Source organism: Balaenoptera physalus, assembly GCF_965194825.1.
Source record: "Balaenoptera physalus genome assembly, chromosome: 2".
In the NCBI taxonomy this organism is placed as follows: domain Eukaryota; kingdom Metazoa; phylum Chordata; class Mammalia; order Artiodactyla; family Balaenopteridae; genus Balaenoptera; species Balaenoptera physalus.
Genome location: NC_138883.1, coordinates 101,875,043 through 101,902,267, shown reverse-complemented (window position 1 = coordinate 101,902,267; position 27,225 = coordinate 101,875,043). Strand labels below are relative to the sequence as shown.

The window sequence follows — 27,225 nt, the reverse complement described above, 5'->3', positions numbered from 1 at the left end:
ATTACCCAGGCTTCCCATTATAGTTTTGTCTGTGTAAGGACTGCCAATTGGGGCCCTGAGTAAGCGTAATTGAGAATTAATGTGTTCTGCGGCTCAGAGTTGGGAAATAAAACTGAGACGACCCACCTAAAGGAAAAAAAGATGATTCTTATCATGTAAGTGAGGCAATAAGGACCCATGATTGTTGGCTTTATTGCTCAGGCCTAGCCCACGGACAAAGACAAAAGGACCTTCTTTCTGCTATGGTTTTTCAATCTGGCAAATTTGGTCTCTGAAATAAGACTAAATTATACCTTGTTCATCTCTGCAAAAACATGGACATGAAAGAGCAAAGAAGTTATACTTAGTAAGTTCAACACGTGTCCCAGCGAGCATTAAGCAAATAATAGATTCTTATTTGAGATGGTCTACTTGTCTGGAATTCTAATATTGTGGTTGGGACTGGGAGTTGGTATCAGGTGCATCATGGGCCTATATCCCTCTCCCTGCACTACTCCCAGCATCTGAGGATGATGAGGGAAGTTCACTTTTTTCCTTGCAGCTTTGGTTTATTGCTAGGGAGGCTCTACTCAGTGTTTTTGTTTGGATGGCAGTATAGTCCAGTGGCTTGGCATGTGACTCTGAAATCCTGGCTTCATAACTTAGTAGTTGTATTATGTTAGGCATCCTAAACTATCTGCTCTGATCCTTAGTTTCTTCCTCTCTAAATTTACAATGACCAGAGCTCCTACTCCTAGATTTGTTAAAATAATTAGACAATACATGTGAAGTGCTGATGGTGCATAGTAAAACCAGTAAATATTAGGTATTATTGTTTGTGCAGAATGAGTTCACAGGTATAAGATTAGGTTGAGAGTCACTTGGACAATTTCTGGGACAAAGAAAGGGGCAGATAGATTTGGTTGAACTGCTAATTTTTTTAATATATACAATTAAGTAAATAAAATAGCAACAAAGAAGTTTCCATGCAGAGTTGAAACCAGTGAGATAGATTCCCTCTTTAAAGTTAGATCTAACTGTGGGAGCTGGATTAGATAATTTATTGGTAGCAAAGGTAATATTAAATGTTAAGTTAGGAGTGGCCATTGCTGTCATTGCGAGTCCAGGAATAGTCATTTCTGTCAATCACAAAAGATATAAGTCAGTCAAGGAATTGTATTTTCCTATACCAAAAAGCCTTCCCTAGCTGAGCAGAACAAGATGTAGACTCACCAAACTCAACAACCTGCTTTTCTTACAAGAAAGCATTATAAAACTTAAGAACAGAATTTTAAATTTTGATCTGGTAGCCAGCTTAGGCTCTGCTCCACTAAGGTATTATTAACTGGGTAGGAAAAATGGGTCTCTGTAAAACCTAAAACGTTTCTAGCATACGTATTCCTTAATCTAGGTATTTTATTTGGAAATTTTTAACTTCTATGTTAGAATGCCTGTTGATTTTTATGTTTAAGAGAAGTGTTTCTTCCATATCATGTTGTCTTTTCTAGTTGAATTTGCTCCATCTTTATTCACTCAACAAATATTTATTGAAGGACCACTATGAACCAATTAGGTAGTAGGTGGGTGTTCTGAGTGGAGGTAAAAGGAGGAGGATAAAAACGGTTAACAGGCAAATGTCTTTCAAAATTCTATTGAAAATGTGTATTATTTTTATACTTTACATTCATGTGTCTGAATGAACTGAACTCTATGCTTCCTTAGAGTTGGGACCACATCTCCATAGCATTTTGGTAAAGTTTCTGTTATCTCTGACAAGCATCCACTTGACACATTTGCTAAGGGATGCTAAAAGATTGTTGTAGTCAGTAGTGGGAGACAATGACCCTAAGGGCAATGTGATTACCAGTAATATAGTTTCTCTGATTGGAAGAAAGTTAGCTACAGGTATAAATGCAACCTGAATAAATGATACAATTTGTGGATCTGTTTCTAGACATCAAGCTTTAAGAAAGTTTGAGGAGTTAAGTTTTATTTATTTAAAATGAAACACAAGAAAATCAAGCTGCAATAATCAGAAAAAGGAAAAATGGAATAGAGAGAAAAGGGAAGTTAAAATGAAAACCATCGCTTCTCTCTGAAATTATAACAGTGTTGGTAAAGGCTTTGGTATCTTGCCCGGTACACGTGAGAATAATTTCTAAAATATAAAGTCAAGGTTTCACTGAAGGCATCCGGAAAGATTAGCATCCAGTAGAAATGAAAGGAATCAGGTTTAGTTTTTTATTTATTTATACTGCATTCTTCTATTGCTTCTTCCATCCTACTTCCTTTCACTTAAGGGAATCTCAAATAATTTGTTTTGGCTTTTCTGTGAAGACCGTGAGAGGGAAATGCAGGGCTCTACCCATAACCTCCTGAATCAGACCATCTAGAGAGTGTGATTCATTCACCTGCACATTTTTTTTGGTAGTAAAATAAACATAACATGAAATTTACCATCTTAACCATTTTTTAGTGTATAGTTCATTGGCATAAGTATATTCACATTGTTATGCAACCATCACCACCATCCATCTCCCAAACTCTTTTCTTCTTGCAAAACTGAAAAGTCTGTGCGCATTAAACAATAACTCCCTGCTCTTGTCTCTTCCCCAGGCCCTGGCAACCACCATTCTACTTTTTGGCTTTATGACTTTGACTATTCTAGGTATCTCATGCAAGTGGAATCAGACAGTATTTGTCCTTTTGTGAGTGGCTTATTTCACTTAGCACAATGTCTTCAGTGTTCATCCAGGTTGTAGCATGTGTCAGAGTTTAATTTCTTTTTAAAGGTGAATAATATTCCCTCGAATATATATGTCACATTTTGTTTATCCATTCATCCATCTGTGGACACTTGGGCTTCTTTCACCTTTTGGCTATTGTGAATAATGCTGCTATGAATTTGGGTGTACAAATATCTCTTCAAAACCTGCCTTCAGTTATTTTGGGTATATGCCCAAAAGTAGGATTGCTGGATTGTATGGTAATTCTATTTTAATTTTTTTAAGGAAGAACCAAACTGTTTTCCATGGCAGCTACACCATTTTATATTCCCACCAACACAAGAGTTCTGATTTCTCCACATCCTTTCCAACAATTGTTGTTTCCTTGTTTTGTTTTTTTAATAGTAGTTATCCTACTAGGTGTGAGATGATATCACACTGTGGTTTTGATTTTCATTTCCCTAATGATTAGTAATGCTGAGCATCTTTTCATGTGCTTGTTGGCCATTTGTATCTCCTTGAAGTGTCTATTCATATCCTTTGCCCATTTTCAAAATTGGTTGGGTTTTTGTTGTGTTGAATTGTATGAGTTCTTTATATATTCTGCATATTGACCCCTTATCAGATATATTATTTGTAAATATTTTCTCCCATTCGCTGGATTGACTTTTCACTCTGTTGATTGTGTCTTTTGATGCACAGAAGATTTTTATTTTTACGTAGTCCAATTTATCTATTTTTTCTTTTGTTACCTGGGCTTTTGGTAATGTCCAAGAAAACACTGTCAAATCTAATGTCATGAACTTTTTACCCTGTGTTTTCTTCTATGAATTTTACAGTTTTAGCTCTTACGTTTAGGTCTTTGATTCATTTTGGATTAATTTTTGTGTATGGTATAAGGGAAGGGTCCAATTCATAAAACTAAATTCCCATTCAGGATTAAAACTCTTCACAAACAAGGGAATAAAACACCTACAATGTGAAAAGCAGTTTCCAATGTGTAACTTTTATATTACAGCATATACAGTATAATTTCTGTTAAAAATCTGTAAGTATATATGTGCATGGCTCACTAAAGTGTTAATAGTCATAATCTCTGGGTAAAGAAATATAGTGTTCTGTACTTATATTTAGTTATCTATATTCTTACTTTCTAACAATGTACATATAATGCTTTTGCAATAATAAAGCAAAAAACAAACAAAATCTGCAGCAAACATCATACTTAGGGGTGAGATGTCAAACATATAAGTTAAGGTTGCCCCTATTAGTTCTTCTATTTGTCATTTTATTGTAGGTTCTAGCCAGTTCAATAAGGAAGGCAAAATTTTTAATGGTGTAAGGAGAGGAAAGAAAAGCAAAAAAATGTTTATAAACATGGAAACTCAAGAGATAACAGATAAATGATTATAATTTTAAATGAAATTCAGAAAGACTAGTGGATATAAAGTCAATATGCAGAAACAATTTGCATTCTTATATAACAGCAATAAGCAGAAAATTAATTTTGTAAAAGATACAGTGCTGGATGTCTATTTGTCCCTCCAGATTTACTCTCTACTCTTGTCCATGCTTGGTAATGCCTTATTGACTTGTGATAAGAGGCTCCCTTGTTCTTTGGCTTCTCATTAGTTTAAGCAGCGGGAGATCAAGGAAGGGTGAAAGAGGATGGGGATTATATTGCCTCACCTCTCTTCCTTTGAGGTTGTTCCTGGCTGGCTGTATCCCTTGACCAAAGGTCCCAGCTCCCATCAAAGTAGCAGTTTTTTACTTTGGGTTCTGGAAAATTGCCTCTTCTCCTTGCCTTTAGGGTTAGGAGTGGTAACAGTTCCCCTCAGTACTGTACAATTTCTGGTTTCCTTAAACCCTGCTTACATCTTTGTAAATGGCCCAAATGAGCTGCTCTTTCCTACTTGGACCTTAAATGATATAGATATTATTTGTGACAGCAGCAAAGAATTTAAAATAACTAGGAATAAACCTAACAAAAAGAGGCACAAGATCTTTATAGAGAAAATAACAAAACTTAATTAAAAGATTTTTAAAAAGACATTCTAGAGATGTACCATGTACATGGATGGGAGAACATACTATGATAAAGACATAGGGTTTTCTCCAAATTGATCCACAGATTCAATGAAATTCCAATCAGTTTTTTTTATTTCATGGAACTTGGCAAGGGAAATCTAAGTTTATATATATATGAACTGAGGGCAGAGAATAGCCAAGGAAGTTTGAAGAACAGCAAATCTGGTCAAATATTATTATAATTTTACATAATAATAGTATTATATAAAAGTATTATAGGAAACATATAGTAATTAAAACCATGAAATTGGTGCATTGTAAATTATTAGGAAAAGACAATGATGCTGGGACAATGGTTTTCCATATGGACCAAAGAATAATCAAATTGTATACTTATATCACATTATATAAAAGATATGTAAATTCTAGGTGAATTATAGATGGATCATGAAAAGCTTTATGAACTCACATTATTAAAGGATTGTTTAAATAAGGCAACCCCCCCATAAGACATAAAGGAAACAATTGATAAGTTTGACTACATTGGACTTAAAATTTCTGTGCATTAAAAGGGATCTTAGAGAAAGTAAAAATATAAGCCAGAGCTTGGAGAAAACAAAGTAGATGTATGTGTACTACCATGTAATTTCACAAGCACAATGTGGAATTAAAAGCTATTTGCAGAAGTATGGCTCAGTTTTATCATTAAAGCATGCAAAATAATATCACATTTTTTTCAGAGATTGAATTGATTCATGGTATTAAAAGTATAAAGACATGCATGAGAATGATAAATGCTATTAAATACAGAATAGTGTTATCTCTAGAAGGACAAAATAAGACAGGGTGATGTTTACAAGTGCACAAAACAGCTTCCATAGTTTTTCTTATGTTGTATGAAAACATGGGTGTCATATTATTCTCCATACCTTTCTGTATGTCAGAAATATTACCAATGCAAGTGGACACGATATAAAAGTAGAAACTAGATACCAGCAATAAAAGTTCAAGAAACTAAAAGTTGTGGGATTTAAGTTTTAAAATCTAAACTAGATATGACTGTAATATTTAAGGGAAAAGTAGGAAAATAAAGCATTGTTTAAATGAATAGATGTTAAAAGGAGGATAACATAAAATATTTCCTTATTAACAGGAAATCGAAACTGTGGGGGTTTTTTTGTTTGTTTGTTTTTGTTTATTTTTTTGCTAGAAAATTTTCCAACATCTTTTCTACTAGTAATTCAATGTTGACCCAAGGTAAAGACTATTTATGGAAACTCAGAAGCCAAAGAAGAATAAGAAAAACACAGTGGAATTAGATGAAGTAGGTGTGGACAGAACTAAAATCCCTGATCAGATGTCCTTGAGCACTTCAGAAATTGGCAAAGAATTTCACAAAACCACTGTCTATTATTTTATAAAACTCTGGTAGAGTTTCTGCTGAGGTTCTGAATGCAAAAAAAAAAAAAAAAAATGTCAGCACAAAGACTTTTTTTTTTTAATGGAAAAGAACGGCCTTAGTATTAAAATATATCTTTCAAGTCAAATTCCTTGCCCAGGAAGCTATTGAACCTGTTTTGAAAGGATTAATTTGCAAATCTTAAGAAATAGTGTTGAACTTAAAATCAACATGAATTGGTGACGATTAGAATCTGTCAGTTGAATCTAATTTCCTTCTGTGATGGGTCTGTTAAAGGGCAGAGACTGTAATTAATTGCTTGAGGCTGAGAAACCCAATTAATCTCTAAGCTGACTTTTATTTCATACAATGTTAGTGCTAGAAGAGGCCTCAAGGATCATCTAGACTACTCTGTTCATTTTATAGACGAGGAAACACACATCAGGGAGGTTAAACGATTTGTTCAAGGTCAAAGATACAGTCTGTCCTTGCCACTGAGTCCTGTAAATAGGTTCATATTGCATCCTTAAAGCTTTTATGAGTTACTTTGCATCTGATCATGAAATATTATTTGAACATGGGTTTTTCTGGCAATTCATCTCATGAATGTCTCCTTGGAAGGATTTCCAAGCCTCCGTTTTTAAAATTTGAAGCCTGCTCCATAATGTTTATGCAGCAAAGGGGGAGTGGGGAGGGGCCATGTCCTCGTCTACACACTCCTGGAGACAGAGGAGCAGCCCTTTGTGGACTTGTGGAAAAACAGGGGTCCCAATTTGACGGTGTGAGTGACACCTAATCCTGATGGTAACTTGCAAGCCATGCCATCCCTTAAGGATTCTATGGGCCTGACTGTAAGACGTAAGTAGAAAAAGCTGGTATGTAGAGTATTTTTGGAGAAGTTATCAGTCGGGTAGCTATGATAACAAAGATGACATATGAGAAGATCAGCGGAAATGAGACAGCTACTGTAATTGTGGGAAGCATGGAGGCATGCCTTGTGTCAGTGTGGCAGCCACGAGGTGTTCTGCTCAAATCTCCCTTTAAGAGAACCTGCTGCAAGGGTCGTGGGTGTCCAAGAACCTCCAGTTGCTGTGCGTTTGGATCTCAGCAGCATTCATGCTGAGCCCTCGCTCTCCCGAACCTGCTCCCAGCCAATGCCTGAGCATGGCTGGGTGTTTTGGGCCCAACATGGGACACCTCTCATGCAGAGTCTTTGCCTGGGGACTCCGCATTGGCCTGGCAGAGACTTTCTCAATTGTGCTGCAGTTTGAGGCTCCTCCTGTTTTGTTTCCTCTCTCCTTTTACAGGTGTCAGATCTGTAGCAGTTCTGAAGGCTCTCCCTGCTTACCTCTACTTCCCCTCCTCTTTCATCCTTTATAGACCCTTCCCAAAATAAATGTCTTGACGGACCAATTCTGTCTTGGCATCTGCATCTCAGAAGACCCTAGCTGATGCAGAGTATAACAATTGCCCTGGTTGATGCCAAGGAGGGATAAAAAAATAACTTGAAAAAGAATTAGGATCCTATTCTGCTGGTGAGGGCTGCATAGTAATTGTTTCTGTTTGGTTGTTGTCGTTCCCATTATTATAATTCCTTAACTGTGCTCCTTCATGAAAAAATTCCATGTTTCATAGATTCTAAGCTATACTTTTTTTTGTTTTCATTTTAAACTTTCTGAAATTGGGATAGGTCTTAAAATTGATGATGTGCCAATTTAATTGGCAGAGTTTTTTTCTTCTTTACTGATGAATAAAATAACGGTGCATCCTACCACTGATGTATTGTAGATTCAGTAAAATACATTAGCTCAATTCAGGTCACCAGATGCTAGGTACTGTAATGGATTTTAAAGAACTAAGAGGCTGGATTAGCCTTAGTGGGCTGTAATTTTGCTATTTCTTAGGTATATCTATGAGGAAAGGAAAACCCTAAGGAACAGGATTGTATTGCAGAGAGATGTACAGCAGATAACTGTTGCTATGGGTATGTTAATATAGAAAAGACTAGAGATCCAGTGAAACATTAAGTAATCATAGAAAGCAAGGAAATATGTTCTTTCACTTCTGGCTCTATTCATTCTTTTATTCTTCCTTTTTGGGCTACTTTTATGACTGATAATTCCTTGCAGGCCATAGTCACCTTGTTTTCCTGGTTATTCTGTCATTCTCCCAGTAGTATCTTGTATACCGAAACCTATGATAATAAAGGTTTTCCCCTCTATGTGTTGAACCCCATGTTGGTATGTGGGCATGGAAGACCAAGCAAATTTAGTAAGCTTACTAACAGTCTCCAGGGAGATGGGTTAGATGGAAGGATCTGTTGCCTGGAATCCCATAAATGTATCTGCTTATCTAAAATTGGAATCCTTGGCACTGACTGCTTCTAAAATTAGGATTGAAACCATTGTTTCCCTTCTCTCCAGGCACAGCCTTTAGGCCTGGATAAGTTTCCCCTAGCACTCCCCATTTCCAAAATGGGATAGTCTCTGCCTCTGAAAAAACATAATCGTTATTCCTTATCTGGACACAAATCAAAGAGTACTGGATACTCAGTAAATAGTTACTATTCTTGTTCTGTAAGAACATAGAAAAGAATGTTTTGCATAGAAATGTTTTGCATAGAAAAGAATAAATGAGGATCACCTCGATATACTAATCCATAATCGTTAAAAGGACTGGTATAGTTTGTGGAAAACATTCCATAAAATGAGAAATTTGCTATAATTCAGAAGTGAAGAGCATCTCCCTAAGATTGGGAAAGAGAGGCAATGTGATCTAATTCAGTAGTTTTTAAACTTTTTTGAGCTTGACCCATAGTGAGAAACACATTTTACGTCATGATCCAATATATACATGCATTCTTTCTTTCAATAACTAAAGTTTCAAAAAATAATACCCATCTTACTATATTTGATGCCCTCTAATATTTTTCAGGCTATTCTATTTCTATTTAAATACTGTTCGTGATCCGCAGTTTGAAAAATTCTGAACTCATGAAAAGAGCTTGAGCTGGGGAGACAGACTTAGTACAAAACTCTGTCCCACTATTGGCCCTGTCTGTGAACTCGGCAAGTTGTTTCTTCTGAATCTTGTTTTCTGCATTTGTAAAACGAACTGGGTTGTTCTGATGATTATAGACAATTATATACAAAGTGACTGGCATGTAGTAGGTGCTCAATAGATGATAAGGTAGCAGGATAATACTTTCTAATATTAACTGTTTTCCACTACATTTCCGTATACACGTTGCCATCTGTTACCTCAAGGTAAGCTTGTTACAGAATTTCTGGACCATTCTTTTCTGTTAGCTCTATCACTTGATGGATACAGCTTCTCTCTTTCTCTCTTTCCCCCTCACACTCCCTACTCCTCCCTCCCCTCCAGCAATGGACCTAGCAGGGCTGGGTCTGAGGACAGAACAATGGAAACAGCCTTGTACCAGTACTTCTCTGCCTGCCTCCAAGTTCCCGCAGCCAGCTTGGGTCCTTTGACTCCCTCCGCAGGGGGCTGCCTTCTTCACCTGCCATTCCTCCTGGAAGGTTATTGTGTCCCTCTTCCTCCCCTAGGACCTTAGAGTTACTCCTCAGGTTCTGAGTGTCCAGTCATTCTCCTTTCCTGTGAGGGTGCTTAGGCTCCCCACAAATCACCTCTCCCTGGCCTGCCCTCCAGACACACCCACATTTCTCTAGGTACATAGCTGACGTGCTATCATTTACTTTAATCATTCCTTTATCATTGCATATTTCAATCACCCCTCATTTTTTGCTAAATTAGAAAAGTTTACAATGAATGTAATAATGCATTTAGTGGTTTGTAAGTTGGAGTCTTGTTAATTTTTAATTAGAAAAAAATTGCCATAAATGTACCAAATTTGATTAAATTAGGCACTTTTTCTAAAGTTAAGAAGTGAAAAAAAATACCTTTATAAAGGTAATTTACATATATATCTACATATATATTAATATGCATACATATACTTTTAAAAATCATTAAGAGCTTTATAATTCAGAAGCGGATGCCTCTGCTCTTCACAATGAATTAAGTGTGGTCATCTTTGCTTCACCACTAACCAAATTACAGTCTCTGTGCACTGTAACACTGGACAAATCCCTAAGCAACTGTTACTTCATATCACAAGTTCCATACCCTGTTATGTATACATGATTTTTTGTATATTCCAATACCCTATTTTACTACTAATTTACATCACTTTCATTCAATTCTGTGCCTATACCTGTTTGTCTCTACTTTGTTTTTCTCCTATGCTTAGAATTTGACGTTCAAGGCACAAAAAAAGGACATTTGAGGCAATTATCTGGATGAAGGTAATTTTTTTCCAATTATATGGTATTTTAAACAAAAGTGGCTTTTTACAAAATTACCCAGATAAAATTGTGTTCGTATCCACAACGAATAAGCCTTCTTTCTGTGTCGTGTTCCCCAGCCCTGGAAATGAGTATATAGCAATTCTGCAGTTATTTTCCAGTTTTACTTCAGAATTTACAAAGTCAGCAACTTCCTGGTCCCTGTAGACTTGGTGGGTGAGGGTGCCAGAGCAGGAGTGAAAGTGGGAGAGCAGGAGAGGAAGAGACCCACTACTCTAGGTTTAAATGGGGCAACAAATAAGCCATTTAATAGTGCCCTTCCCCTCACCCCAAACAATTATGTGACACTTGATCCCATCCTCACATAGTCAATGTGATTCCCAGCTTATGGTGGCTAAAATATCTAGAAACAGATTTCATTGTCTTAACGAAACAATCAGATTCAACACATGGAAGCTGGCCTATTCTGAATCAACCAGAACATAGTCATTTCCTAACTGCATATAACAGAGAGAAAAAGTACAAAAGGAAGTTATATACGATGAAACCATTAAATGCAGATTTGCCACAAGGCAAGTTGGTAATGCTTGAACATTATGAAGTGCAAAAACTGCACAAACACATTATATTTTAAACACTCCATCTATTTAACAAACTATGTACGCTCTTCAGCTAAATAAGATGAATTGAGATTCAAGAGGCAGCACCGTACTGGCAAATCTCATCCTAAAGGCATCCATTAATATAAATCAACAGTAGCAATTTGGTTTGATCATTTATTTTCAAGAATCATTAAGGTTTATTAGCATAATTATTCCCTGTGGGATTTCATGTCAAGGAAATGAAAAATGGCATTATCAATATTTAAAAGATAAGTGTGTAATGTTCAGAGTACTTAAACAGTCATCTGCAGGTGGTGTCCAGCTGCAGCAAATTAGATTAGATTTGGGCATTTTTCTGAACAAAAGAAAAATTGTTTTGTTCTAATTGCTTCATTTTATAAAGCAATACGATTTTGTAAATAATTTCTCCTGCATAGTTAGAACTTACAGTGTGTACCTATTAACATGCCTTATTTCATATCAGCACCTCCGATATGTTCAACCCTTTTATGTTGTAACTATTGGGGAACATTAATCGGTATAATCCATCATTTATTATCAGGGAAAGCTTTTTCCCTTCAGTAATCTAGACCTCTAGTCTAGACCTGTAAGTGAAAAGCTATATCCCAAAGGGAAATGAACCAGGAGATTTCCCCTTAATTCTGGGAGGGCATAAATCCATCCTTAACAATGAAATATCATTTATAATAGTAATAATTTATCATGAGACATCCTTAAATGTGATAATTGTTTTTTTAAAAAGCCATACAATGGAATATTATTCAGTGATAAAAATAAATGCTCTATCAAGCCGTGAAGAGACACGGAGGAATCTTAAATGCATATTACTAAGTGAAAGAAGTCAGTCTGAAAAGGCTATATACTGTATGATTCCAACCATATGACATTGCGGAAAAGGCACACTATAGAGACAGTAGAAAGATTAGTGGTTTCCAGAGGTTTGGGTGGAAGGAGGGAAGGATGAATAGGTGGACCACAGGGCATTTTAGAGCAGTGAAACTATTCTGCGTGATATTGTAATGGTGGATACATGACATAATGCACTTGTCAAAATCCATATAGACCTGCACAAAACAAAGAGTGAACTCTGATGTAAACTATGGACTATAATGAATAATGTATCAATATTGGCCCGTCAACTGTAACAAATGTATGGTGCTAATCATAGTAGAAATTGTGTGGGTGTGAAGGGAAGGGGGGACATATGGGAACTCTCTGTATTCTATGAATTTTTCCGTAAACCTAAAACTGATCTAAAAAGCAAAGGCTATTAATTTAAAAAAAATTTTAGGGTAATTTTCTTCAGATAAAATCAGTTAATCATTGCAATTGATTAAATTTGTCTTTGTTTTAGATGAACAGTCAGGCCAAAAATCTTTTTCTCTGGCAGACCCCCTATTAAATAGCATAAATTATTGTAGAATCTTTCTACAATACCCATGTGTGGACTAGACACAAGGAGCTATAACTAAAATTCCCTTTAGAGACAAAGATCCTCAGTTAGAGAAGCAAAATAAATGAAAAGCATACATGTGTGCTAAAATACTTTGCAATACTGCATGACATTTCGCTATTAGGAATTAACAAATTGTACGCTATTGAACCTGTTATATCCTGAACTGATCCTCATCTCTTACGCTCACTTCAAGGAGCCTAACACTTTGAGGAGATGGTTATGTCAAGAAATGTGCAGCAGGCTTCATCTCAAGTCAATTTATGCACAACACCAAGACGGTAACCTTCTCTCTGTTCCTCTTAGACAGTATTGCCAATGAGTAGAGCAGTAGAGGTAACGTTGATATGCAATCATGTGACCAATGACTCAAGGGGGGAGCAAAAGGTTTGCAGCTCCCAGAAACTCTTTCGAGGCTCAACTGAAGCTTTTTATTCATGCTTTGTATTCTTTTTCTCATGGTCTCAGTCTTTGCCACATACAGTGGTCCTTGGGTATCTGTGGGGAACTGGTTCCAGGACCTGCCCTGGATACCAAAATCCACAGATGCTCAAGTCCCACATACAGCCCACGGTGCCCGTGGTTCTGCATCCGTGGATTCAACCAACCAGTGATCCTGTAGTACTGTATGTATCTATTAAAAAAAATCCCTATATATGTAGACCTTTGCAGTTCAAACCCATGTTGTTCAAGGGTCAACTGTATATACCTTTTAACCACAATTTCCTTCAAGGTGACTGTTGCATGTTTTAACTTGATTATGTATGGCTCGATCTTTAATCACTGTTTCTTCATTAGTACACTTTGTTCTTATTATAATGCCATTACCTTAAGGTAGAGGTCCCTTTGCTAGGGCAACCGGGAGTACAGTGTGAGTACTCTATAACTGAGAACTTGAATTGTACTTGGTCAGAATCCTATTGGTTTTATTCAGCTCCCCTCACTATTGTGATTAAAAGTGTGGCAACCATTCCACAAATCCTTCTTTTTGTCTCTCATAACTTCTGATGACCTACATGGCTTCCCCTTAGTTTATTTGTACTAACTGAATGCAGTGCTTCCCCCACCACCACATAATAGATTCCCTACCTGAATTACCCTTCTAATCATCCTAACACTCAAATTAGTACATTCTAAATATAATGTTAATCCTTAAATGGATATTTATTAAGCTACGCTATGTTCAGGGCTCTGTGCTAACCACATTTTGGTAAATTTAGACAATTAGTACTGCATTTAAACTATTGCTGTGTGTGATGTTATGAAATATTAATTGCATGTTTCAAGAAGCAAATAGTATTGATATATTTAACTGCCTGATGAAACAGATAATCTATATATCGATGAGTGACATACTTTATTTGATTAAAGAGTAGTCTCAAAGTTACAAATATTTTCTTGCAAAAACTAATATACTATTGTGATTTAGAAATCCACTGTACATGATAGAGTTTACCTTCATCAAGTAACTAAACATTTAATGATCAGATTTGTACCCTGTTTATGTTTCAAAGACATTTATATTTATTGATGTGTGAGCATTTCAGATAAATAATGTTGACTTGAGTCTATGTATGCAACCAAAGAATTTGTCATTTGGACGCCAAGCAGTTAATTAGATTGTGTTAGGTAGATAAGGAAATGAAGAAATCATAATGTATCTAGACTTTAGAGAAGTCTTTTTGGAGAATTCCCTCATTATATTCTTATAGAAGGGTATAGAAATATTGGTAGTGTATTAGTAAAATTAGTGCATTGGTAAATTGTTGAATGATCGTACTCAAAGTTTGCTGATCTAGTTCCACCTGGAGAGATACTCTAGTAGTGCATATCAGGGCTCTGTGTTCTCCCAGTCTTACTCAGCATTTTTATCTATGAAGTATTTGAAAATATGAAAGGCATGTTTATCCAATTTGTAAATGATGTCAACTGAAGAAAAACGCACAATGTAAGAGCTGTGAGTTAAGTTTTATTTGGGGCAAAATGAGGGCTATAGCCTGGGAGACAGCATCCCAAATAGCTCTGAGGAACTTCTCTGAAGAGGTAGGGGGGAAGGTCAGTATTATAGGTGATTTTAGTGTAGGTGGATACATGCAGTCAAGTTTACTTTTTTTTTGTAAAAAGTAAACTTGACTGCTAGTCTCATGAAGGTTGCTGCTAGTCATGAGGAGCAGATGTCTCTGTTAATGATTTTAGTGTCTTACTGCATATGAGAAGATGCAAGTATTTGGGCTCATAAAATCTTCTCCTGAAAGTTTCTAACTATCTGAAGGCCTGTTCTGCTAGTTGTTCCCAGAGCACAGAGTGCCTCATTCCTGATCTCCACCCTGAACTCCTTTCAGGGTGTATTGAAGGTCAGTTACTGCAGTGGCTAGTGACTTAATCCTTGTAAAGGCAGATGGCAAGTGCCAATTTTTAGATAGCAATGACATGACTCTGGGTTATCGAATTACTAGACAAACATGTTGCATGGATATTTTGGAGAACAAAACCAGGAATTAAAAATTGCAGTCAAGACTCTGAGATCACAGGGATTAAAGGAAGGAAACTGGCTAGTAGCTTCTAGAAAATAAAGAAGGGAGAGAGGAAAATGTGAGAAAGGAAATTAGAGGTTTTCCACTCTAAGTACTAATAATCTTTAAAATCAAACATTGATTTTGATTTAAAAAGGCAATTAATGCTGCAAAAAGTTTTGTTTTTCTTAATCATTTTCACCCATGAAATTAAACAGAGATAGTGGTTGTATCAGTTAGGAATTGCATTTGGATAACTGTAATAGAATCCCGGGTGGAGAAGAGGACACAGAGGCTTAGACAAATTAGTTTACTTTTCTGTCAGATAGCATGAGGTCATGAGTTAGGCAGCCCAGGGCTGGTGTGGTAGCTCTGTGGTCATAAGGAAGCAAGGCTCCTTCTCTTTTTCTGCTCTGCCATCCAGAGCATGTGTTATCTCATTGGCAAGACAGCTGGTGGACTTTGTCATCACATACTCTTATTAAGGACAGAAACCCACACATACAAAGGCCCTCTGACAAGAAAAAGCTCAGAGAAATCCATTTTGGCTAAAGTTTGAAGAAGAAACCTGAAGGGCTAGATATATAAGCCTTTACAGGTCAGGTTGATGGTTTTAGACTTTCTTTAAAGGCCAAAAGAAAACAGTGAATTCTTATCATTAAGGAAAGTTTTTCCAATATGAGACACCAGAGACCTAGTGTGCCAAGACCTGTCTAAAATGCTGAGACTGGACCAGGATAACAGAGAACCCCATTCCTCCCACCTCCTGGCTAGTAAGCAGGAGCAACAAAGAAGAGCAATCTCCTGCTGGGGGAGGAGACGAATATGGAGAGAACCTCTGACATGCAGGAACACAGGGAAGGCCTAAAGCTAAGGGTGAGTCAGGAATGTTGAGAAAAGCAATCTGGAAAACCAACCCCCAACATAAGCACAAGATAACACGAGAGAAATTTGAAGACAGTGGTGCACTGAAGATAACCGAAGCAACACGAAGTTCAAATCCAGCTCAACTTCTGACTATACATAGTCAACCTCCTACATTCACTGTAGGAGAATAGGTGTGCTATTGCCAGGCATAAATATGACTTATCTCAGTCTCTGCTGTCTTACACATGATGTCTGGCATTCAATCAAAAAGTATGAGACATACAAAACCAAGAAAAAACACTGTAAAAAGTGTACAAAGGGCTTCCCTGGTGGCGCAGTGGTTGAGAATCTGCCTGTCAATGCAGGGGACATGGGTTCGAGCTCTGGTCTGGGAAGATCCCACATGCCGTGGAGCAACTAGGCCCGTGAGCCACAACTACTGAGCCTGCGCGTCTGGAGCCTGTGTTCCGCACCAAGAGAGGCCGCGATAGTGAGAGGCCCGCACACCGTGATGAAGAGTGGCCCCCGCTTGCCGCAACTAGAGAAAGCCCTCACACAGAAACGAAGACCCAACACAGCCAAAAATAAATTAAAAAAAAAAAAAAAAAAAGTGTACAAAGGTGAAGCAGTCAACAGAACAAAACTCATATGACCCAGATGGTGAAACTATCAGAAAAATTTAAATACTATAATTAATATACTAAAGTCTCTAATGGAAAAGACAGACAATATATGTGAAAAGATGGGTATTTTTAGCTGAGAAGGTGGAAAGTATAAGAAAGAGATAATGGAAATATTAGATAAAAACAAAATAGTACTGAACATGAAGAATGCCTTTGACAGGCTCATCAGAAGACTTGACATAGCTGAGGAAAGAGTCAGAAAATTTGAAGATGTAGCAATAAAAATTACCTAAACTGAAACACAAAGATAGAAAGATTGGAGGAGGAAAAAAACAGAGCATTTGAGAGCTTCATGACACTATCAAATCACCTAACATATGTGGAAACCTATGTATTGTAGATTTAAATATGTAAATATAATGTATGATAACAATAGCACAAAAGATGGGATGGAGGAATTGAAATTAAACTGTTGTAAGGTTTATATATATGTGTGTGTGTGTATATATATATGTATACACACACACACACATACATATATACATATATATAGTAAATCTTAGGGCAATCACTAAAAAATAAAGAGGTATAAATAATAAGCTGATAATGAAAATAAAATGGAACTACAAAAAATAATCAAAAAGAAGAAAGAAAAAGAAAATGAATCAATAACAGATGCAACAAATATTTTAAAATTTGCAAAATTGTAGATATCAATCCATGCATAATATCCATAATGATATGTAGATATAAACGGCATAAACACCAATTAAAGGATGGTGATTGTCAGACTGAATAAAAAAGCAACACCCAACTATACACTATCTACAGGAAAGCCATTTTAAATATAAAGACACATTAAAAGTAAAAGCAAGGAGAAAGATATATTATGTAAACACTCGTTAAATAAAATCTGGAGTGCCTACATTAATATAAAAAAGACTTCAGAACAAAGACTATCACCAGGGAAAAAGAGGGTCATTTCAGAATGTTAATGTCAAAATATTTTTAGGACATAATAATAATCCTAAAGGTGTATACCTCTAACAATAGAACTTTAAAACACATGCAGCAAAAAAAGAACTGAAAAGAGAAATAAGCAAATCCACAGTTATTCTTGATGACCTCAACACTCCTCTCAGTAATTAATAAAGCAAATCGATAGAAATACAGTAAGGATATAGAATACCTGAACAGCATTCTCAATCAACTTGACCTTATTGAACATCTTGCCCAAAACATCAGAATACATATTCTTTTCAAGGACACATGAAACATTCACCAGAACAGACCGTATTCTGAACAATAAAACAAACCTCAATTAAAAAGATTTGAAATCATACAGAGTGTGTTCTCTGACCATAATGGAATTAAACTAGAAATCAATAACAAAAAGGCACCTGGACAATCTGAAATGTTTGGAAAGTTAACAAAACGGCTCTAAATAATTCATGGGTCAAAGAAGAAGTCTCTGAATATTCTGAATTGAACAAATGAGAATGCACAACATATCACAATCTGTGGGAGGCAGCTAAAGCAGGGCTTAGAGGGAAATATAAGTTATACATTTATATTTGAAAAGAAGAATGGTGTTAAAGATTTAAGCTTTCACCTTATGAAACTATAAAAAGAAGAGCAAATTAAACCCAAAGCAAACAGAAAATAATGATGGTTAGAGCAGAAAACAATGGACTTGTAAATAAAGTAGAAAAAAATTAATAAAACCAATAGTTTGCTCTTTGAAAACATAAATAAAATTAATAAAACTCTAACTGATGAAGAACAATATTTCTTCAAAGTTATTTATGGTAGAGCTTTCTCTTGTGTGCATAACAGTAATATAATTTCAATCATTTGTTCATTTAACAAATATTTATTTATCACTTACTATATGCCAAGCACTATTTTAAATGCTTGGGATACATTAGTGTTCAAAACAACAACAACAAAATTTCTGCTGACAGCCCAGTCAACAAGGTTTAATTAGAGGCTACTTTAAGAGAAGCTATACATAAGCCATGATTTTCGTAGAGTTCTTTTGGAAGTTGCTAGACTAACGGGATTAAATGCAAATAATAGTTACATCCTGGTTTCAAAGTGTTTTGTACTGTACACACCCTGTTATCAATTTTACTTTTGTAGTAACTGGGTTTATAAGACTCCCAAAAGACAGAAACATTGACAATATTCTCCCTATACACACACACACACATACACTTGCACAAGTCCTTTTTGACGTTAGAAAACAATTTGCGTCTAAGGTGAGGTCTAAAAGCCCATTAGGGTTATCTATTTGCTATTAATCTCTTTGCATTTCAGTTTGGGAGGTTTCTATTGACATATCTTCAAGCTCACTGATTCTCTCTTCAGTGGTGTCCAGTCTACTGATATCCTATTAAAGGCATTCCTCATTTGTTACAGTGTTTTTGATTTCTAGAATTCTGTTTGGATTCTTCCATTTCCATGTCTCTGCTTAAATTACTCTTCTGTTCTTGTATGTGGTCCACATTGTTTGTCAGATCCCTTAGCATATTAATCATAGTTATTTTAAATTCCTGTTTAATTCCAAATGTGTGTGAGAGCTGAGTCTAGTTCTGATGCTTACTTTGCTTTTCAGACTGTGCTTTCCCTTGCCTCTTAACAATCTGCCTTTAGCCTTGTAATTTGTTGTTGAAAGGTGGACATGGTATATTGGGTAACGGGAACTGAGGTAAACAGGGCTTTAGTGTGAGGTTTTTTTATTATATGGCTAGGAGTTAAGCTGTGTTTAATGTTTGCTGTAGCTGTAGGTTCCAGAGGCTTCAGATTCCTCTGTTTTTGTTTTTGTCTCCTGTTGTCTTTGGATTCCCTAAGAATTCCTTGTTAGAGTGTGTGTTTTGAAGGACTTCCAGCTGTAATCAACTGTTATTACACTGGAGCATTGTTGGTGTGGTGATAAAGTGTGGGAAAGGGGAAGCATTTTATGGTTTTATGGTTAAGTCTTTTGGTAGAGCTGTGTCCCTGGGCTGTGAACTTCACGAATATTTCTTAGATCCCCTTTGTCCACTTAGGTGAGACAGGAAGGCTGGAGGCAGAGAAATGTCCTTGCCCCAGGTAGAATTAGGTTCTGGTAAAATCTTTTCCTCTGTAAAGTAGGCCTTTATTGTGGAGAAGGCTCTGGACATATTTCACAATGATTCTTCTTCTCAGCCTCCTGCCAGGACCATGAGAGATCTTTTTCGGTTCTTCATTGTGAGAACCTGGTGAGATTCCTGGAGACAAAACCCAGAGCAGTGTGGAGGCCTCCCTAACACAGCAGCCCCCACTAGTTTCACTGATTCTAGTCCATACTCAGTCTCCAGCAATCCATCAAAATTACCATTTAATTATTCCTAATTCATGGCTTCAGGGGCCACTGCTCCATGTAAGGAGGTCTTGACTGTGACGCTCTGGGTTTACCTCTCCCCACATTTCAGGGTGATGGGTTGCCCTGTGACCTCAATTTTATGATGAATGCAAGAAAAGTCATTAGTTTCGAGTTTATCCAGCTTTATCTGGTAGTAAGGAGGGAAGTGATAACTTCCAAGTTTTTTATATTTTGGAGCTGAAACCATAAGTCCTATTTTTTTTTTAAAGATTTATTTATTTATTGACTGATTGATTGCTATGTTGGGTCTTCATTTCTGTGCGAGGGCTTTCTCTAGTTGGGGCAAGCGGGGGCCACTCTTCATTGCGGTGTGCGGGCCTCTCACTATCAAAGCCTCTCTTGTCGCGGAGCACAGGCTCCAGACGCGCAGGCTCAGTAGTTGTGGCTCACGGGCCTAGTTGCTCCGCGGCATGTGGGATCTTCCCAGACCAGGGCTCAAACCCGTGTCCCCTGCATTGGCAGGCAGATTCTCAACCACTGCAACACCAGGGAAGCCCCATAAGTCCTATTTTTAATTAATCTTTAAGCAGACATATTGCTACACAAGATGGACTTCAAATTAGCACAAACTAAGCCAAGTTCACATGCTAACTACCTTAAAAAAATTTTGTTTCACTTTTGACAAGATTTCTCTAAATATGTCATCTCTAAGATCAATATATTTGACTAATTTCTCTGACCCATTCCTGTTCTTAAGCTCTTCCCTTTAAAATGGACTTTAGTGTGTAACTTGCCAATATAATAAACCTAACCAAAATCCTGCCATCATCTGTCCGCTCTCTCATTGGTACCTGGACCTTGTATTACATAGAATAAGATCCATGTGGCCCATATATTTTATTCCCCCAATTTACCAACAGCTTCTGTGGGTCCCCCACAGTGCACAGTTACTCAGCTAGGGAGACCGTGACCGTGCCTCCCACTGCCGAGGACGAATGCCGTCATCAACCCTGCAGAACCTGCATTGAGGCTGCAGTATGTTTTGTGCACGGAAAGTGACTTTGGCCTCATGTCTTAGACAGGAGTTTGCCGTATTTCTCTGTAAACAGTTTCCACACCTCAACTTGGCTCCCAACTCCACCAAACCGACAGATAGTTGCTTGAGGGAAATCTTGACTCCTAACAGACTGCAAAGGGCTTGCCTCAGGACACATGTGGATTTCCCCCCCGTCTCCTTAAAATTTATGGAAAAACAAAAACAAAAAAACAAAAAACTTACGGAAGTAGCCACCCTGCCAAGCCTCCTAAGAAGCTCAGCGCTCATTGGATAGGGCTGCGCCCAATGGGAGGCGGCGGCCTTCGCGGGTGGCTGGCGCGCTGCAGCAGCAGTTGCCGGGAGACTGTATCAAAACCGGAGAGTTCTGCTGGCGTCTTGGTTTACCGCCTGAGTCGGTGGCCGCCAGAGCGGGAGAGGGGGAGTTTCGTCGGCCGAGATGGTGAGCTTGTCGGGGGTCTCAAAACTAGTTGGTTGTCTATTGATTTAATTCTAGTTTAGAGCCAGCCTGCTTCTAAAAAAGGATTTGAAGTGCCCAATCTGAGAGTAAAGTGGGAAACTCGTATTTGCTTTCAGAGACCTCAGGTGCTGTTATTTAAGGGACTACTTGGTTGTCTATTGATTTAATTCTAGTTTAGAGCCAAACTGCTTCTAAAAAAGGATTTGAAGTGCCCAATCTGAGAATAAAGTGGGAAACTCGTATTTGCTTTCAGAGACCTCAGGTGCTCTTATTTAAGGGACTACTTGGTTGTCTATTGATTTAGTTCTAGTTTAGAGCCAAACTGCTTCTAAAAAAGGATTTGAAATGCCCAATCTGAGAATAAAGTGGGAAACTCGTATTTGCTTTCAGAGACCTCAGGTGCTATTATTTAAGGGACGCTCCTGGTGGCTTCCAGCCTTTTTTCGTATTTCTCCACAGTATATTAAATCGGCCCGGTAAAAATCTTGCTTCCCACACATCTGGAAATTTGGGAAATGTTTAAGAACCGCTGAACAAATGAGTGGAAATGAAGGTCCAGGAGAGAGCGAATGAATAAATAACAGCAGGTTGACCTATTAAATGTATATTAGAAAAACGTGACCTTTTTTAAAAAAAATCTTTATTGGAGTATAATTGCTTTACAGTGTTGTGTTAGTTTCTGCTGTATAACAAAGTGAATCAGCTATATGTATACATATATCCCCATATCCCCTCCCTCTTGCATCTCCCTCCCACCCTCCCTATTCCCCCCGCTCCAGGTGGTCACAAAGCACCGAGCTGATCTCCCTGTGCTACGCAGCTGCTTCCCACTAGCTATCTATTTTACATTTGGTAGCGTATATAAGTCCATGCCACTCTCTCACTTCGTCCCAGCTTACCCTTCCCACTCCCCGTGTCCTCAAGTCCATTCTCTACGTCTGCATCTTTATTCCTGTCCTGCCCCTAGGTTCTTCAGAACCTTTTTTTTTTTAAAATATTCCATACATATGTGTTAGCACATGGTATTTGTTTTTCTCTTTCTGACTTACTTCACTCTGTATGACAGACTCTACGTTCATCCACCTCACTACAAATAACTTAATTTCATTTCTTTTAGTGGCAGAGTAATATTCAATTGTATATGTGTGCCACATCTTCTTTATCCATTCATCTGTCGATGGACACTTAGGTTGCTTCCATATCCTCGCTATTGTAAATAGAGCTGCTATGAACATTGTGGTACATGAACTCTTTTTGAATTATGGTTTTCTCAGGGTATATGCCCAGTAGTGGGATTGCTGGGTCGTATGGTAGTTCTATTTTTAGTTTTTTAAGGAACCTCCATACTGGTCTCCATAGTGGCTGTATCAATTTACATTCCTACCAACAGTGCAAGAGGGTTCCCTTTTCTCCACACCCTCTCCAGCATCTATTGTTTGTAGATTTTTTGATGATGGCCATTCTGACTGGTGTGAGGTGATACTTCATTGTAGTTTTGATTTGCATTTCTCTAATGATTAGTGATGTTGAGCATCCTTTCATGTGTTTGTTGGCAATCTGTATATCTTCTTTGGAGAAATGTCTTTTTAGGTCTTCTGCCCATTTTTGGATTGGGTTGTTTGTTTTTTTAATATTGAGCTGCATGAGCTGTTTATATATTTTGGAGATTAATCCTTTGTCCATTGATTATTTTGCAAACATTTTCTCCCATTCTGAGGGTTGTCTTTTGGTCTTGTTTATGGTTTCGTTTGCTGTGCAAAAGGTTTTAAGTTTCATTAGGTCCCATTTGTTTATTTGTGTTTTTATTTCCCTTTCTCTAGTAGGTGAGTCAAAAAAGATCTTGCTGTGATTTATGTCAAAGTGTGTTCTTCCTATGTTTTCCTCTAAGAGTTTTATAGTGTCTGGTCTTACATTTAGGTTTTTAATCCATTTTGAGTTTGTTTTTGTGTATGGTGTTAGGGAGTGTTCTAATTTCATCCTTTTACATGTAGCTGTCCAGTTTTCCCAGCACCACTTATTGAAGACTGTCTTTTCTCCATTGTATATCCTTGCCTCCTTTGTCATAGATTAGTTGACCATAGCTGCGTGGGTTTATCTCTGGGCTTTCTATCCTGTTCCATTGATCTGTATTTCTGTTTTTGTGCCAATATCATATTGTCTTGATTACTGTAGCTTCGTGGTATAGTCTGAAGTCAGGGAGTCTGATTCTTCCAGCTCCGTTTTTCTTTCTCAAGATTGCTTTGGCTATTCGGAGTCTTTTGTGTCTCCAAACAAATTTTAAGATTTTTTGTTCTAGTTCTGTAAAAAATGCCATTGGTAATTTGATGGGGATTGCATTGAATCTATAGATTGCTGTGGATAATATAGTCATTTTCACATTATTGATTCTTCCAATCCAAGAACATGGTATATCTCTCCATCTGTTTGTATCATCTTTAATTTCTTTCATCAGTGTCTTACAGTTTGCTGCATACAGGTCTTTTGTCTCCTTGGGTAGGTTTATTCCTAGGTATTTTATTCTTTTTGTTGCAGTGGTAAATGAGAGTGTTTCCATAATTTCTCTTTCAGAGTTTTCATCATTAGTGTATAGGAATGCAAGAGATTTCTGTGCATTAATTTTGTATCCTGCTCCTTTACCAAATTCATTGATTAGCTCTAGTAGTTTTCTGGTAGCATCTTTAGGGTTGTCAATGTATAGTATCATGTCATCTGCAAACAGTGACAGTTTTACTTCTTTTCTGATTTGGATTCCTTTTATTTCTTTTTCTTCTCTGATTGCTGTGGCTAAAACTTCCAAAACTATGTTGAATAATAGCAGTGAGAGTGGGCAACCTTGTCTTGTTCCTGATCTTAGTGGAAATGTTTTCAGTTTTTCACCATTGAGAATGATGTTGGCTGTGGGTTTGTCATATATGGCCTTTATTATGTTGAGGTAAGTTCCCTCTATGCCTACTTTCTGGAGGGTTTTTATGATAAATGGGTGTTGAATTTTGTCGAAAGATTTTTCTGCATCTATTGAGATTACCATATGGTTTTCCTCCTTCAATTTGTTAATATGGTATATCACATTGATTGATTTGCGTATATTGAAGAATTCTTGCATTCCTGGGATAAACCCCACTTGATCATGGTGTATGATCCTTTTAAAGTGCTGTTGGATTCTGTTTGCTAGTATTTTGTTGAGGATTTTTGCACCTATGTTCATCAGTGATATTGGCCTATAGTTTTCTTTTTTTGTGACATCTTTGTCTGGTTTTGGTATCAGGGTGATGGTGGCCTCGTAGAATGAGTTTGGGAGTGTTCCTCCCTCTGCTATATTTTGGAAGAGTTTGAGAAGGATAGGTGTTGGCGCTTCTCTAAATGTATAATAGAATTCACCTGTGGTGCCATCTGGTCCTGGGCTTTTGTTTGTTGGAAGATTTTAAATCACAGTTTCAATTTCAGTGCTTGTGATTGGTCTGTTTATATTTTCTATTTCTTCTCGGTTCAGTCTCGGAAGGTTGTGCTTTTCTAAGAATTTGTCCATTTCTTCCAGGTTGACATGACCAGCTTTTGAACCTCACTTTACAGCCAAGGGGGAAGGGGTAGAGGGTGGAATGAGGAGGAATTCCCTGCGTAGTGGTAAAGAGCTGGGTCTATAGAGCTCAGCTGCACGTCTTTGAATTCTAGTATGGCTGTTTATTAGCTGAGGAAACTTGGGTCAAGTTGCTTTAACTTTTCATGCCTCATATATAAGATGGGCAACACTAATAGTACCTGCTTCATTGATATATCATGTATTCACCTACCACATTTGCTTTTTTATTATGATATATTTCTCTGAATTTAGGAAGGAAACCAAAAGCCTCTCGTTTTTTACTGTTAGCTATCTTCATTTCATTTGTTTCTGGGGGCTACATCAATATATTTAAAAAAATTAGATCCTGGAACACCAAAGTATGCTTTTTCCCCCCCCCCCGCCTCATTTTAGGCTTCCAAAAGGAGAACTCTGAGCTTTAGTGAAAGGCATCAGAAATTAGTAGATGTCAACTATTGCAAAAAATTGCATGTTGAGGCACTACAAAGGCTACAGAATCAAATCAGGGACCAAATGGTGCAGAATGAGAATGATGACTGGGCTGAGCGCAAAAGGTTCCTCAGATTATTACGGAATGAACAATTTGAGTTGGATATGGAAGAGGCCGTTCAAAAGGTAAGTTTTACTATTCATTTTTACATCATTTTTTTCCTTCATTTTCTCTTTGGAAACAATGAAAGCCAACTGGAATTGAATAGAGAGACTAAGCATCAGGCAAAGGATGCCTCCCAGTGAGTCAGCCCAGTGTAGTGGTAAAGAGCTGGGGTTTTGGAGCTGGACTGTGTATCTTTGAGTCCTAGTACTACTGTATGTTAGCTGTGGAACCTTGGGTAGTTTGCTTTTACTTTCTCTGCCCCATCTAGAAAGTGAGGAGAATAATAGTACCTACTTCATAGGATTGTTTTAGTAATTAATCAGTAAATACAGGCAAAGCCCTTAGAATAGTGCCTGGAAGAGTAAGCACTCAGGTTTTTTTTTTTTTCATAAATATGAAATCCATGATTACTAACTTCCACAGTTTTGTTCACATAAGTATAATTCTTTGCTTTCCCTAAAATTCTAAAGACAAAAATTTAAGAGTACCTTTTTTGAATTTATTGAGATTAAACATGTACATTAAGTGGTAGAAAATAAACACTTATTTATTAGCTATGAATTTACTTGTATTTTTGATTTTTGAAATACTGCCTTGAAAAATTCAGGTATAATATGTAGGTATGTAACTACTATAGTGTGGAGACAGTTTTTCAGTGCATATTTTAAGGGATGAGGGAGGTAGAAAAAGGGAAACCAACAAGAAACGAAATGAGTTCTCATAAATGTGAAAAAGATGTTTCTGATATTTCAGTGTTTTTTGAGTGTCTGCTATATGTTCAACATTTTGTAAGATATTTTGGGGAATGGCAAAACCAAGTTTTAAAAGTGGTATTCATCCTTCTGAGTTTCAAATTCCAGAAGCTTAGACATGACTTTTTAACCCTGAGCAAGAAGATCCTTGGGGATTAGATTTTTTTGCCTATTCTTTTTATTCTTTTTTTTCTATATTTTTAAAGAAAATCCCAGATATCATATCAACTCTCTCTTGTATACTTCAGTATACATCTTACAAAATATGGATTTATTTTTATATAGCAGCAGCATAATGCCATTATCTTACCTGATAGAATTATCAGTAAATAACTTCAAGGTATCATTTAATACCATTCCATAATCAAATTTCTGTGATTGTGTCAGAAGACTGCTTTTATAGTTGGTTTGTTTTAATCAGATCCAAACGAGGTTTATCCAGTGTATTTGGTTATGTCAGGTCCCTTTTAATCTAAAACAACCCTTCCCTGTGCTTTTTTTTTTTAACTTCATGTTTTTAACTTGTTAAAGAAGCTAGGCCAGTTGTTTAATAGGATATCCCACTTTCTGAATTTATCTATTTGCTTCCTCAGTGGTTCCTTTACTTTGTTCCCCTATCTCTTATATTTCCTCTAAATGAAAGTTAGCCCTAAGGGCATGATTAGATTTAGGTACAACTCTTTTGGCAGTGACTCCATGGCAATGCTATCCTCGATATTTTATCCCACCAGCAGGCGCATACTGGTGCTGATGTTGATGCTAATGTTGATTAGTGGGTTTAATGAGACAACCTGGTTCCTCCATTGTAAAGATCCCCATCAAACTTTAATCTTTGGTTTCACCAATGAATCTTTTTCATTATTAGGGGTTGCAAAACACTGATTTTCTAATGTTATTGTTCCTTT

The 27,225-nt window shown here is 37.0% G+C and overlaps 1 protein-coding gene across 3 annotated transcripts in view; it reads left to right on the top strand.

Moving 5' to 3' along the window:
• The window catches only part of MNS1 (meiosis specific nuclear structural 1), an 87,336-nt gene that overhangs the window by 7,294 nt on the left and 52,817 nt on the right, over window positions 1–27,225 (top strand). For 2 of the 3 annotated variants that reach the window (XM_082446199.1, XM_082446197.1), the window contains one exon: window positions 25,367–25,588. In XM_082446199.1, coding sequence (XP_082302325.1) covers window positions 25,487–25,588 — 102 coding nt within the window. In that variant the 5' untranslated portion in view covers window positions 25,367–25,486. Of the gene's footprint in view, window positions 1–21,173; window positions 21,379–25,366; window positions 25,589–27,225 lie in introns of those variants that run through there. The other variant, XM_082446198.1, reaches the window with a different exon arrangement.